The 12,212-nt window shown below is 54.0% G+C and overlaps 1 protein-coding gene across 1 annotated transcript; it reads left to right on the plus strand.

Annotated features, from left to right (window-relative positions):
* The first annotated feature begins 1,451 nt into the window (after positions 1–1,451).
* DENND2D (DENN domain containing 2D) lies at positions 1,452–10,015 on the plus strand. The gene is made up of 12 exons (XM_015884931.2): positions 1,452–2,291; positions 4,055–4,239; positions 4,411–4,523; positions 4,606–4,675; positions 4,897–4,974; positions 5,059–5,199; positions 6,520–6,668; positions 6,754–6,931; positions 7,084–7,125; positions 7,537–7,627; positions 7,752–7,991; positions 8,619–10,015. Exons 1-12 carry the CDS (start codon positions 2,234–2,236, stop codon positions 8,678–8,680), a joined length of 1,407 nt encoding a protein of 468 aa, XP_015740417.1. The 5' UTR covers positions 1,452–2,233; the 3' UTR covers positions 8,681–10,015.
* Positions 10,016–12,212: the final 2,197 nt, after the last annotated feature.

The following is a 12,212-nucleotide window of genomic DNA, read 5'->3' on the forward strand; positions in this document are numbered from 1 at the left end:
CACAAGCTCTCAGCCCCATGTCTCAGTGTAGTGGCAATGCTAAATCACAGCCTGAAGCAATGATGGAGCACCTGATAGAAAGGCAAGGCCAGCCCAGGGGAGCTCAGGTGTGTGCAATGTACCTTAGTGATGGAAGGGGTGGAGCCAGGATCCACCCCATCCCAGCCCTCATTTAAGGGCTGGCAGTGGAGCTACCTGAGCTATTCTAAAAGTAAGCAAATGTTCTTTCTGTTTCTGTCTGCTGCATTTGGGCTTGTATTCGCTTGCTTTGACTAAAGGTTTTGCTATCCTGCTGTTATTACAATGGTTTCCGTCACGTTATAGTGTTACACCCAGCACCTGTGAGCACTGGGGTAGAAGTGGCAGGAGGAGGGTGCTGCTGTAATTTGGTGGTGGCAGAGACAATGTGAGCACACCTGATCTGAACCCATACGTCCTCAGTCCTCCATGGGGAAAGAAAAGTAAGAGGGAAGTCCCTAGAGGGAGCGGTGTGCTGCTCCTCACAGAGAGGTTTCATTGCTCTGATGCTGCCATCCAGTGGGAGAAGCTCCCTGCAAAGGGAAAAGATGGTAATGTGGTCCTGGGGCTCCCAGCCCCAATAGAGGCACCCAGCATTGGCCCGGGGTGGGGGCTTATAAGGGTCCAGAGCCCCCGCTCTGTGCCCAGCCTGAGGCTGGCCATGGGCAGGCTGAGATGAGCTCCTATACTGTGGGGATACTGGGTCTGTGCGCTCTGAAATGCAGCACCCAGTGAGGGGGTGGGCAAAGTGGGAGGGGGCAGCAAGGGGGGGAACAAGGGGCAGCAATGGGCCTTCCTCACCAGGAGGAGCTGCAGCGCAAGCACGGGATCCTGGTGCAGCACCCAGGGTTGTGCAGGGAAGCACCCTGTTTGCACCCTGAATGCACCACGCTTGCAGAATTCCAGCGTGTAGTCATCAGCACCGGGGTTATAAAGGAAGAACAAAGCAAAACAAAAGGACAGACGAAGCTCGGTTCGGTGAAGCAGAACAGTTTTGGCTGCGCACCCGCAGCAGAGCCCACAAAGTGCCTGTTTGTTTGCACGGTGGGGATCTGGCAGAAAGGAGCTTTCAGTGGGAGGATTCCAAGTTCAGCAGCTCACGGATTGTGGCCGGGGCACAAAGGGACAGTGTTCCTCCAGAGCAGAGGGGTTCGGGGCTGGGAACGCAGCATAGAAGCTGTCAGAGCACAGCGAGGCGATGGTGAAGTGCGTTCATGCTTGGCTTAAAGGGAGCAAGCAGAAAAGAGTTGTGTGTATGGGGGAGGAGGGAAGAAAAAGCAACTACTAAACAAGGAATTCGGGGATTTCTTCAGGCTGCAATTAATGATTGCACTCCTGGGGTGGCTCCGTTTTCCAGGAAAGGAGGGATTTTCCTCCAAAGTCCAAAGGGAAAATCCCTACATTTTTATTCTCCTGTTGTGCCAACAGGAAACGTCTCTCGGGAGCAGCACACGATCCTGCTGCCGTCTGCTCCGGGAAGCACGAGAACAGTAGAAACCCCCCCGGATCCACGGCTCCCAATGGCCCCGGTGGGGGAAGAGACAGCAGCGGGGGCGAAAGGAGGTGTTCGGTACAGGAAAATTGTGTCTGCAAACTGCCCTGACAGCGGGGCTGAGGACTGTGCGTAACTCATCACACCTCATAGCTGTGCCTATAGGGCCGATCCGAGGGGAAGGGGCAGAGTTCTGCCCACGGAGAAGTGACAGCATAGATGGAAGCGCGGCCCGGCAGCGTTTCCACACCAGGACAAGATCGCAGCGCGGCTGTGTCAGTAGGAACTGCTTCCCCATCCCGGCGAACAGCCGCAGAGCTCCGTCCCCCCGAGGGGCGGCTCAGCTTCACCCCTTTCCTAGACCAAAAGAGCCGCGGGGAGGCGGAGCAGCCTCTGCTGTAGGACATCTCCCCCGTGCCCGGCTCCTCCCGGGACCTTCGTGCCCAGGGATGCTCCTGGCTCTCCCCATATCCAGGTAGTCCCAGAACTACGTGCTCAGTGCTCCCCGTTCCCAGTTTCACGTTCTCTCGCCCACCCGCGTTCCCGGTGTCGCCTCCCCGATCCCCATCCAGGTGCGCCCCAGCCCTCCCCACCGCTCCTCCTCTCTTCTCTTCTCCTCTCCGCCCCGTTCCATCCCTCCACCCCCGGGAAAGCGAAAGCGCGACGGGCGGAAGCGGAGCTCCCCGCAGCGCCGCGCCGGGGCCGCTCCACGTCGGGGCCACCATGGCCTCTTCCATCAGCAGCCTCTTCCGACGGAGCCTACGGCGCCCGGGCCGTAGAGGTGAGAGCTGGGAGGGGACGACCGGGACGGGAAGGTGCCGGGATAACGGGAGCCGGGCGGAGCGGGGATGCGCACGGGCAGCACAGAGCGGTCACGTCGGCGTCGGCACCGGTTCGGTCCGTTTCAGCCCTCCCCGAGCAGCTGCCACTGCTCAGCCCGAATCCCGAGGTTTATCCCAAATCCCATGGCTCGTCTCGAACGCTCACCCTAAATCCCCGGGGTTTATTCATTATCCGAGGGCTCACCCCAAACCTCAGGCTTTTTATCCCAGGGTTCGCAACACCCTCTGGGGGGCTCAGCCCGACCCCTCCTGTTCTGCCCTATTCCCAACAACCCCAACCTAAACCCACCCTGAACGAGTCCACCCCATCCCCCGGGTATTTACACCTTCTCCTCTCCGGGGCTTTATCTCCACGTGGAGCCACATCCCCAAAGGCAGCACCACACGGTGAAGCAGAACCCGGCATCGTGGCTGTACCCCACAGTCCTGGTACCTGCAGGGTATGGTACCACTGGAGGATGGTGCAGAAATTGGCCTTTTGGGATCTGTGAGCATTTCTGGGTTGGGGTTTTCTCACCAGCATCACCTGAAGCTAAAACCATCCTGGGGGTTTTGCAACTATTTTCTCAGTATTCAGTAGAAAACGAAGCACAAGCCATTTCCTTTCTGTTGGGGACAGGTGGGTGGCAGCATGGTGTGAGCTCAGCCAGCAGCATGGGCGCAATGGGACGGGTTGTGCAGCTCCCAGCTCTGCCTTTGGCTGATAAGGAACTTGCTGTCAGCGTGGGAAGCTGTGTGTGCGGCATGAACTCTTTCTTGCACCCTCACTGCGGGCAGGGTGCAGCTCTGCAGCCTTTGCCCTCTCTGTGCCCGTGGGAGGGAGGGGTGAAAATCCACAGCTGGGGGTGTCTGCAGACTGAAGGCTGTAGGTGCCCACCAGACCTGCCATAGAGGTGTATGATAATAGCAGAGCTGCCATGGGAACCCATAGCCAATCTCTGGGATACAAGAACAGGCTGCAGGAGCTGGGTTTAATCCAGCTGCATGCCTGTTTTCCTGCCTGCTGTGTCCCTAAGCACGGGTACTGAGCTCATCTCCTGCCTTGCTACTGCTGTCCCACCATCCCAGCACCTTTGGGCATGTCAGTGTGGGCTCTCCTCATTCTTGTTTCTCATTTCGGGGCTGTGAAGCCGATGCTCCCCAGCTGCTCTCCCAACCAGCTGAACAAGAAAACAGGGTGCAGTTCCAAGGAACTGCTTTGCTGTGGGAGCTGTGGTTTAAGGAAAACCATCTGGTATCTCATTTGTAATCAGCAATTCCCAGGACTGAGTGCATCCGGCAGGGAGACATTGAGATTCATCTCAAAGAGCCCCTGGAGGTGCTCAAACAAGACCTGTGTTGGCTGTTTGCTGTTTCTATGTCCTCATAAGGAAACATAAAGTGCTCTGAAAGCACTCCTATGTGGTTCTGCTCTCCACCCCCCATGCCCAGGCATTGCTCTGGGTACCCTCAACATGTCTGGAATGGGGTGAAAGATGGCTGTGGGGGTCTGATTGTGCCTTGATTTCCTTTAGAAGACTCATCAAAGTTCTTTCTTTCCATTCCATGTCCTGCACCCATAGCTCCCCAGCTGCTCACTATTGCCCTCATAGGGACCAGAACCCCCTTTGTGCTGGGTCCTGTATCTCCCCCCACCCCGCACACCTCCCATCCTTATGTTTTACTGTTCTCTGCTGGTTTTGGTTTTGTTTTTTGACTGCAGAAGGCAAACAGGAGGCCCCTGCAGCAGACGGCATCCCATCTCACATGCCTCTGGGAAAGGCAGGAGAGCGGAGCTCCATCCTCTATTCTGCTGGGCAGTTCTTCTTTGAGTACCTGGTGGTGGTGTCACTGAAAAAGATGCCAGATGGACGCTATGAACCCAAGATTGCCTATCAGTTCCCAAAGGTATTTGATCCCACACCCTTCTGGGGCAAGATGTGGCTAAGAGGAAAAGGGGACATTTCCCTTCCCCATCATCAGAGCCAGGGGAGCCCATGCAGGCACCCCAAAGCCACCCCATGCCACCCCACCCCTGTGGCTGCCATGTATCACCCTAATGGCATCATTTCATTCCAGCGTGAGAACCTCCTGAAGGGTCAGAAGGAGGAGGAGGAGCGGCTCCTGCAGGCCATCCCCCTGTTCTGCTTCCCTGATGGCAACAACTGGGAGCCCGTTACCACCTTCCCCAGGTACCTGCCCTGCTGTGGTCCCACCTGGAGGGCTGTGGGCTGTCAGAGCTGCCCTTTGCCTATGGGTTTTCTCTCCTTGCAGTGAAACCTTTTCCTTTGTCCTGACGAATGTGGATGGCAGCAGGAAGATTGGTTACTGCAGGCGGCTGCTGGTGAGCGTTGGCTGTGGCTGTGCCAATGGGGATGCAGTGTGATGATCACTGGGGTGTCTGTGGCTGAAGTCTCAGCTCTGAAAATCCCCCCAGTGAGCAACTTGGGTTTTTCCCATTGAAATTCTCCTTGGGGTGAATGGGTCCAGAGATCACTGGGAAGAGGAGAGATCTGATGTGGTGGGGCTGGGAGATGCTCAGCCTCTTCTCCCATCATCTTGCAGCCCTCTGGCCGCGGTGTCCGCCTCCCTGAGGTCTTCTGCATCATCAGCTGCCTTGGCTGCTTCGGGCTCTTCTCTAAGGTGAGGCTCTATGTGGGTATTGCTGTGCCAGTTGGCTTACCTGCTGCTTGCTAGTATTTCATGGCTCCTTTCTGTCTCCCTCAGATCCTGGATGAGGTGGAGAAGAGGCGTCAGATCTCCATGGCGGTGATTTACCCCTTCATGCAGGGCCTGCGGGAATCACCCTTCCCAGCTCCAGGGAAAACAGTCACCATTAAAAGCTTCATCCCTGAGTCAGGCACAGAGGTTGGTTTTGGGGCCTCAGCACCTTCCATGCTGCTCCAGCATAGGGCTGTCTCCATGGGCATGGGTCAGGCAATGAGGACTTTAGGTTCTGCCTCCTATGGGTGAGAGCAGTGGTGAGGATGAGGATGGAGCCCACCTGTGGGTGATGCCACTTTGCAGCTCCATCAGCCTTCAGTGCAAAAACTCACCCGGCACCATTCCTGAGCACCGCTGCTCTAACAGCATCAGAGTCAGCACTGCTGCGTTGGGGCTGTGCTGGTTCACACCTCTGCCTTGGGGCTGCAACCCAGCAGTGCAGGCTGCAGCTTGCCCTCTGTGAGCACCGAAGGTGTGCTGGAGGCATGCAGCGAGCCCAGCTCTTACCTGCAGTGCTGCTTGGAAAGATCTGAGCAGGGCATGGTGCCCGCCTCACCCATGCAAAGCATCAGGCCATGTTAGCACAAGCAGAGCTCGTTCTGTTTTTCCTTTCTCTTATGGTGAAGCTGTAGTGAAAAGATTGAAGCATCTGCCCTGCGTCCTGCAACAGTGCTGAGCATCTCCAGGATGTGTCCTGCTGGGCTGGGTCTGAGAGCAGGATCCTCCCTCTCTAGTGCCATATGGCAGCTGCCTGTCAAATTACGAGGGATTTCTTCATCCAGGAAAACTTGTGCAAGGGCTTTGCACATTGCTCAATGCTCTGGCTGAGGGCCAGGCTGCAGGAGCGTGGCTGGGGGTAATGGGGAAGCAGGGCGCATTGGGGACATTCTTTAGGAAGAGATGGAATGTGAGGCTCCAGGCAGGGGCTGGAGAGAGGCAGGGAGATCCCAGGGCTGAAAACACATCGTGGTGCTGCAGGGCTGGGAGCTGGATGTGGTGCAGGATTTGTCCTTCACCTTTCCATCCTTGCAAGCACAAAGCATGCCTGTCCTCCTGGGATGGCTTTTGAGGAAGTCTGTGTGGTTTTCATAGCCGAAGTCGTGCCCTCCTTCCTTTTCTGGGCAACTTTCTCCAGCATTGCTCATAGGTTGTGTGCTGAGGTCTCCTGCCAGGGCCTTATGAGCACTGAAGAACTTTGGGTTACAACTCCATTGCCCTAATTAATAAATCCCACAGCAGGCACTGCTGGTGGCATCTCCTGCATTTTGTTTATCATGTCCCAGATCCCCATGCAGGACAAGGGAAAGGCTGTGCTTTGCAGAGGGTCCTGATACAGATGCTGCAGATTCCAGGAAGGGTGCTTGGGCAGCGCTGTGGTCATTAAACCATCTTCTGGGAGCCTCAGGTGGGCACAGAAGGGACAAGTTTCCCTTTATGCCAACCTGGGTGGCTCTCACCCTGCAGCTCATTGAGCTCACACGTCCCGTGGATGCCCACCTGGAGCACGTGGAGTTCCCAGCGCTGCTCCAGCGGCTCAGCCCCATCCTCATCCTGCACATCTTTGCCTCTGCTGTGCTGGAGCGGCGGCTCATCTTCCTGGCTGAGGAGCTGAGGTGAGTCCTGAGCTGTTTCTATTCCCAAAATACCTCCCCCCAGACCCTTGGAGGAGCACAGATTGAGCTCTTCATGCTCTTGCAGTGTCCTCTCGCAGTGTATCCACGCTGTGGCTGCTCTCCTCTACCCCTTCACGTGGGCTCACACCTACATCCCCGTGGTCCCTGAGTGCCTGCTCGACACTGTCTGCTGCCCTACACCCTTCATGGTTGGCATCCAGATGCGGCACCTGGAGCGGGTGCTGGAGCAGCCCATGGAGGAGGTATTTATTGCAGCCAGGAGGGGTGACGGTGTCTGGCTGAGCACTAGGTTCAGCTGTGACCATGGGTTTGTGTTAGGTGGGGAGCAGTGATGTGGGAGGGGGTGACTTGGCAGCAGTGGTTGCTCAGCCCGTTGCTCTGTGCTCTCTTCCAGGCTCTGATAGTTGATCTGTGTGAAGGGAAGATCATCCGGGCGGTAGGTTTCCTATGTAGGACGTGGGGCTGAGGGGCAGCACCAGGAAGGGCCCCTTCCCTGCTCTGTCCCAGCTGCCTCACAGAGGCAGGGTTGAGGTTTTGGTACTGGGAGTGGTGGGGTCACCATCCCTGGAGGGGTTCAGAATGGGGGAGATACAGCACTGAGAGACAGAGGTGGGGTTGGGTTGGACTCAGGGATCTCAGAGCTCTTTTCTGACACTAATGATCTGATGATTCTATGCCTTCATGTCCCGCAAAGGGATTAATTCCTCTACCATGAGCAGCAGCCTCTGTGTGTAGGGCATCCCATTCCCAGGGCAATAATTACAGGGCCCCATAGAGCCCCTGAGCACCCCCACAGCCATGTGAGCTGCACTACTATTGCTCCTTCATGGCCCCATTTGCCTTCCAGGTGGGTGACGAGGAGGACATCTTGCCCATGAAGCTGCAAAATGAGATGCTGGCATCTCTGAACAGGCACAACAACAACAACAACGTACACAGTAAGGGCAACTCTTTACACAGGGTTAAAGTGTGTAGAGGGAGGATTGTTCTCCTAGTGGGACCTGGGCTCCATTTGGAATAACAGAACCCCATTTCCATGTCTAATGCTGTGTCCTCTCCCAGCATCTGAGCAGCTGAACGCACTCGTCTCCGAGGCCTTTGTGCAGTTCTTTGTCCGTCTGGTCGGGCACTATTCCTCACACATCAAGTGGAGTAAAAACGGCCTGGGTACCTTCCAGGAGAGAGCCTTCTGCAAGGCCATCACCTCCAAGACCAACCGCAGGTTTGTCAAGAAGTTTGTGAAGACCAACATGTTCTCCTTATTTATCGAGGACGCAGAGAAGAGCAGGATCCCACAGGAAGGTACGTGGTGCTGCAGAGTGCTGGGGTGGGTGGAGAAAGGGAGAAAAGGCCCCATACCCAGAGAGGGATGCAGCTCTCTCTAACCTGTTTACCCTCTCTGTTCCTATTAGCAGTCAGAAAGCACCTCGGGCTTGTTTTGTCATAAGGCAAACAGTCAATATTGCATAAATGGGTTTGGACACGGATCTCCTCAGTCTGCTGTGCCCTGCCTGGGGTACACAAGGACAGACCTGCAGTAGATGGAGGGCAGAATCCAAGCTGTTGTGTTCCTGCTGCGTCACCTTTGGGGCTGTTTGCATTCTCAGGGGTCTCCTGCTTGATTTCTTCCTTGTTAGTTGGGTACAAAGCACAAAGATGGAACAGGAATGAAAACCAACAGGGTGAAAACCAATCTGAGTTCACTTCTTGTGGGGGGGGGAAAGGAAGTGGTGTTGGGGGGAGGATGGCCACAACCCCATTTCACCCAGATCCCCTGCGTGCAGCCCTCTGTAACCCAGTGTCAGTGTGTGCCATCCACCCCCATGCACCTCAGTGCCCTTTCAGTTCCATGTGTGAGCAGCAGGCACAGATGTGACAGCTCTGGCACTGGCGGTGTTTGCTGACCACAAACCCTTTCTGTGCCTGCAGCGTACTTCCAGCAGAAGATAACAGAATACCACCAGCAAAAGAAGCACCGAAGGGACTCCTGAGAGCAGCCTGAAGGGACGCCACCAGCAGGGCTGTGTGTTCCATCCGTGCCCTATCTAAGGGCAGAGTATTCTGGATTCTGCTGGGTCTGTCCTGCCCCAGCCTCATGGAAAGCACCAAGCACTGGTTTCTGCCCTTTCCCTTTTCCCTCAGGGCACAGTTGCACTGGAAAATAGTTTTGCACAGAGCTCATAAGCAGACGGGGACAGAAACCATGCATGGCTCAGTGCTCAGCCCCACACTGAGCTGTGCCATGGGGACTGCCCCAGCACTGTGAGTGCTGATAGATGGAAGTGAAGGGCAGCTGCAGGACTGGTCATTGCTAAAGGAAAAAATGGATGAGAGATGAGGAAGAAACATTAATTTCTAAGTAAAACAAACATAGGTTTGGTAAATAGGTGGCAGCCTATGGAAGAGGTCTCTGAGGAGTCTGGTATCTGTTGTAGCTGTTGTGTTTGTTGGTACTGCATGCAGCCATGATCTCACTTCAGCTGCTTGAAGTGAACCAACATGTTACTCACTGTGAAGGGCACAGGGCTCTGTTCTGCAGCAGAGCAGCAGTGGGGAGGAGGAAGTGCTGGTTAAATCTCATAGTAAAAGGTGGCAACATCTTCCTCCCTCTGTGTTTGATGCCAACTTCTATATCACTGTGGTTCATCTCAGCACTGCTGCTGAAGTGTGATGCCTGCAGCAGACTTTAAGAGCGTTTTAGGAGTACTTTATGATCTTCCCCCTTTTCTAATGCATCTGCACAGGAAGCAAGGGCTGCTGCACAGACTCAAGGCTGCAGGTCTGCCCAGTTCCTCAATGGCAATGGACCTTCCCTTGGGAGAGAAGGGATGAGCAGGGAGAGATGTTTGCTCTTCCCAGCAGAAGATGTGGAGAAATGCAGAGCTCCATCCTCCTCTCCAGGGCTGCGTGGCCAAACTGTCCCATCTCAGTCATCATCACATCTCTTAATATAACTTCCTTCCTCCTGCTTCCCCCATGAGACATTTCATAGCAGCGCTGTCTAATGAGCCATGGTCAGAGCTGCTGGAACAGCAACAGAACTGAGCCAGAGGCAAAGAGCATCTGTTGGAGGAGTACCATGCACAAATAGAAGCAGCAGAAGTGCTGTTGGACAGAGAATGGAAGAGCAGCGATGTGCCCAGCCATCCTGGAAGGAGGACAGTGACTTTTTGCCCCACTTTGTTTGGGGTGGATGGTAACTCTTTGTCAGGGCTATAAAGGGGTTTGACACTGTAGATGTCGTCTTTGCCTCCACAAGTCCCATATTTGTGGGTACTGAGATAGTTGCAAACAGCCTATGGGAAATTAAAGATAAGAGATCTTTATCTGTGTTTGTTTTCATTCATCTCCCACCACAAAAGGGGAAGGGGAAATGTGGGGTGCTAATAATGAACAATTCAATTATCCTTTCTGCAAAAACCACTTTCCCCTCACTTTTCTACTCACTCATTGCCATTTGGAGAAGTCATTGAGCTTCTGAGCTGCATAACATCTCATTGAGAAGAAAGGGAATCAGTCCCTGCTCTGGCAGCAGCTCTTCAGCAGTGGAGCATCACTACTCACATGGAGGTCTGGAAGCTGCAGCTGCTTCTGCCTGAGAAGCACCCAATGGGAGGTGATTGCTGCTGAAAAGAGAATGGAGGCTCGGGTCACACTGCAGCCAACCAGCAAAACTCAGTGCAGTTTTAAACCCTTCTTCCTGCTCAAGGTCTGTCTCACACTTGCTTTAAGTCTACAAGAATAAAGCAATGCCAGGAAATGTTGCTCCATTCTGGAAAGTGCTCATTGCTTCTGATAAGTTGTGAGCACAGCTCCCAGTAATGCAAAGGTACAAACAACCACCAGGCACAGGCTCTGTGCTTTGGTTCTGCTGTACAGCTGCCCTGCATGGAAGATAAGGTTGGTGTTATGGTGTGTGTCACACCAGCAGCAAATAGCCCCGTGCATATTGAACCTACCAGAGTCACCCTTGCTGAGTGCTTTCAGATAAGCGCAGTACAACAACACGCAGCTCTTATCTCAGCACGCTGCTCTCCTGCCTCTGACCTCAGAACGCTGCTGTGGCCTTCAGTCCCCAAGTATTAAACCTCTCTATAACTCCATTCCCAAACACAAGCAGGCACATGGCAGTGCTGCATGGTGCAGGGTAGGAAGAAAACACAAACATGAAACAAAACTGATGCTCAGATGAACCAGAAGGAAAGCCCGAGCTATCTCAACCCATCCTCATCCCACATTAAGCCCTTGCTGAAGGCAGGGAGCCCCTCCATGTCCTTACAGCAGCCCAGCACCAAGTGACATTCTCAGCTTCCCTTGATGGTTCTACAGGAAACCTCACTGTGTGCTTTGCATGATGTGAGGTCCATGCACGGTGCTGCAGGAAGCAGACAGGTTGCTGTTGGAAAAGCATTCAGAAGATGCTGGAGAGGGAAAAGCAACAGAGTGAAAAAGGAGTGACACGAGATTGGGCTGAGTGTGCAAACACTGCTCCTCCTCCCATCTCCTCCATTAACATTAGGCCTATAAACATATCTGAGATAAGCTATGATCACAAACAACAGGACTGCAATGTACGGTGCCAAAGTTCACGTGTTCCATTGTTTATTATAGGCACTTACACAAACCCTACACCCAAAGCAGTGCTCTGCCTGGCTGGGGTTACCAGCAGCATTGTTTCTTCAGGAACAGGATGCTGCTCTCTGCTAATACTGAAACCTGATTAGTGCAGAAATGGGAAGGTCTCCCTGGCTGCCTGAGGTCACTCCAGCTTTTGGTTGTTGGAAAGCCCAGAAAAAGGTGTCACAGTGCATTTCCCCATTGCAACAGGCATTGGATTCCCTCCTAACAGCTTGTTTGGACCTGGACAGCCCCTTAAAGACTTCAGTTCTTCACCATATCAGTCACAAGCATCAGCGATAAGTTATTCAAAGCAGCTTAATCTCAAAGCCCTAAAAACCAAGAGAACTCCCCCTGTCTGACCCACTGGGCACACACACTTCAGGCAGGGCCTTCAGAAAGGTCCTGAGTTCTGCACCCACCCCCATATGATGGAAGGAATCCCATAATGGAAAGACCCAGCAGCTTCCAACACTGCCAGTCCTGCAGGCTCTTCCCAACCACCTAAAAAGCAGCAGTGAGAGGCTGGGCTTACCCAGATGGAGCCTTCATCTAGATGAACACAGCTAAGATTAGATAGACTTAATATGAATACTATCTACATCCCAGTTATCTGGAACTGCGACAGCTGCTGCCCTGAAGGCTGTGTGACCAAACTCCATCACACTTCCTGAGTGAGCATCACCATGCAAGGAAGGGTGCAAGCCTCTTCCAACCAAGGAAAAGCCCAAACTGCACCTGAATGCATTGCCACCAACAGCTCCCAGCAAACCAGAGCAGATCCTGCTCTGCACAGCAAACCTGGGCCCTTTGTTCAGGGTCTAAAACTCACCTTAGAGGCACATAATGCAGCACTTCACTTCTGCTTGTTTCAATCGCCCATTAAATCCAGCAGCCTCTACACTT

This window comes from Coturnix japonica, chromosome 26, assembly GCF_001577835.2.
Source record: "Coturnix japonica isolate 7356 chromosome 26, Coturnix japonica 2.1, whole genome shotgun sequence".
Classification (NCBI taxonomy): domain Eukaryota; kingdom Metazoa; phylum Chordata; class Aves; order Galliformes; family Phasianidae; genus Coturnix; species Coturnix japonica.

What these genes read in the sequence shown, in the direction of transcription:
- DENND2D (XM_015884931.2), top strand. Translation starts at nt 2,234, where the DNA reads ATGGCCTCTTCCATCAGCAGCCTCTTCCGACGGAGCCTACGGCGCCCG. An exon ending in TTCCTGGCTGAGGAGCTGAG is followed by an intron (nt 6,669 to 6,753) that starts GTGAGTCCTGAG and finishes ATGCTCTTGCAG; the next exon opens with TGTCCTCTCGCAGTGTATCC. An exon ending in TGGAGCAGCCCATGGAGGAG is followed by an intron (nt 6,932 to 7,083) that starts GTATTTATTGCA and finishes GCTCTCTTCCAG; the next exon opens with GCTCTGATAGTTGATCTGTG.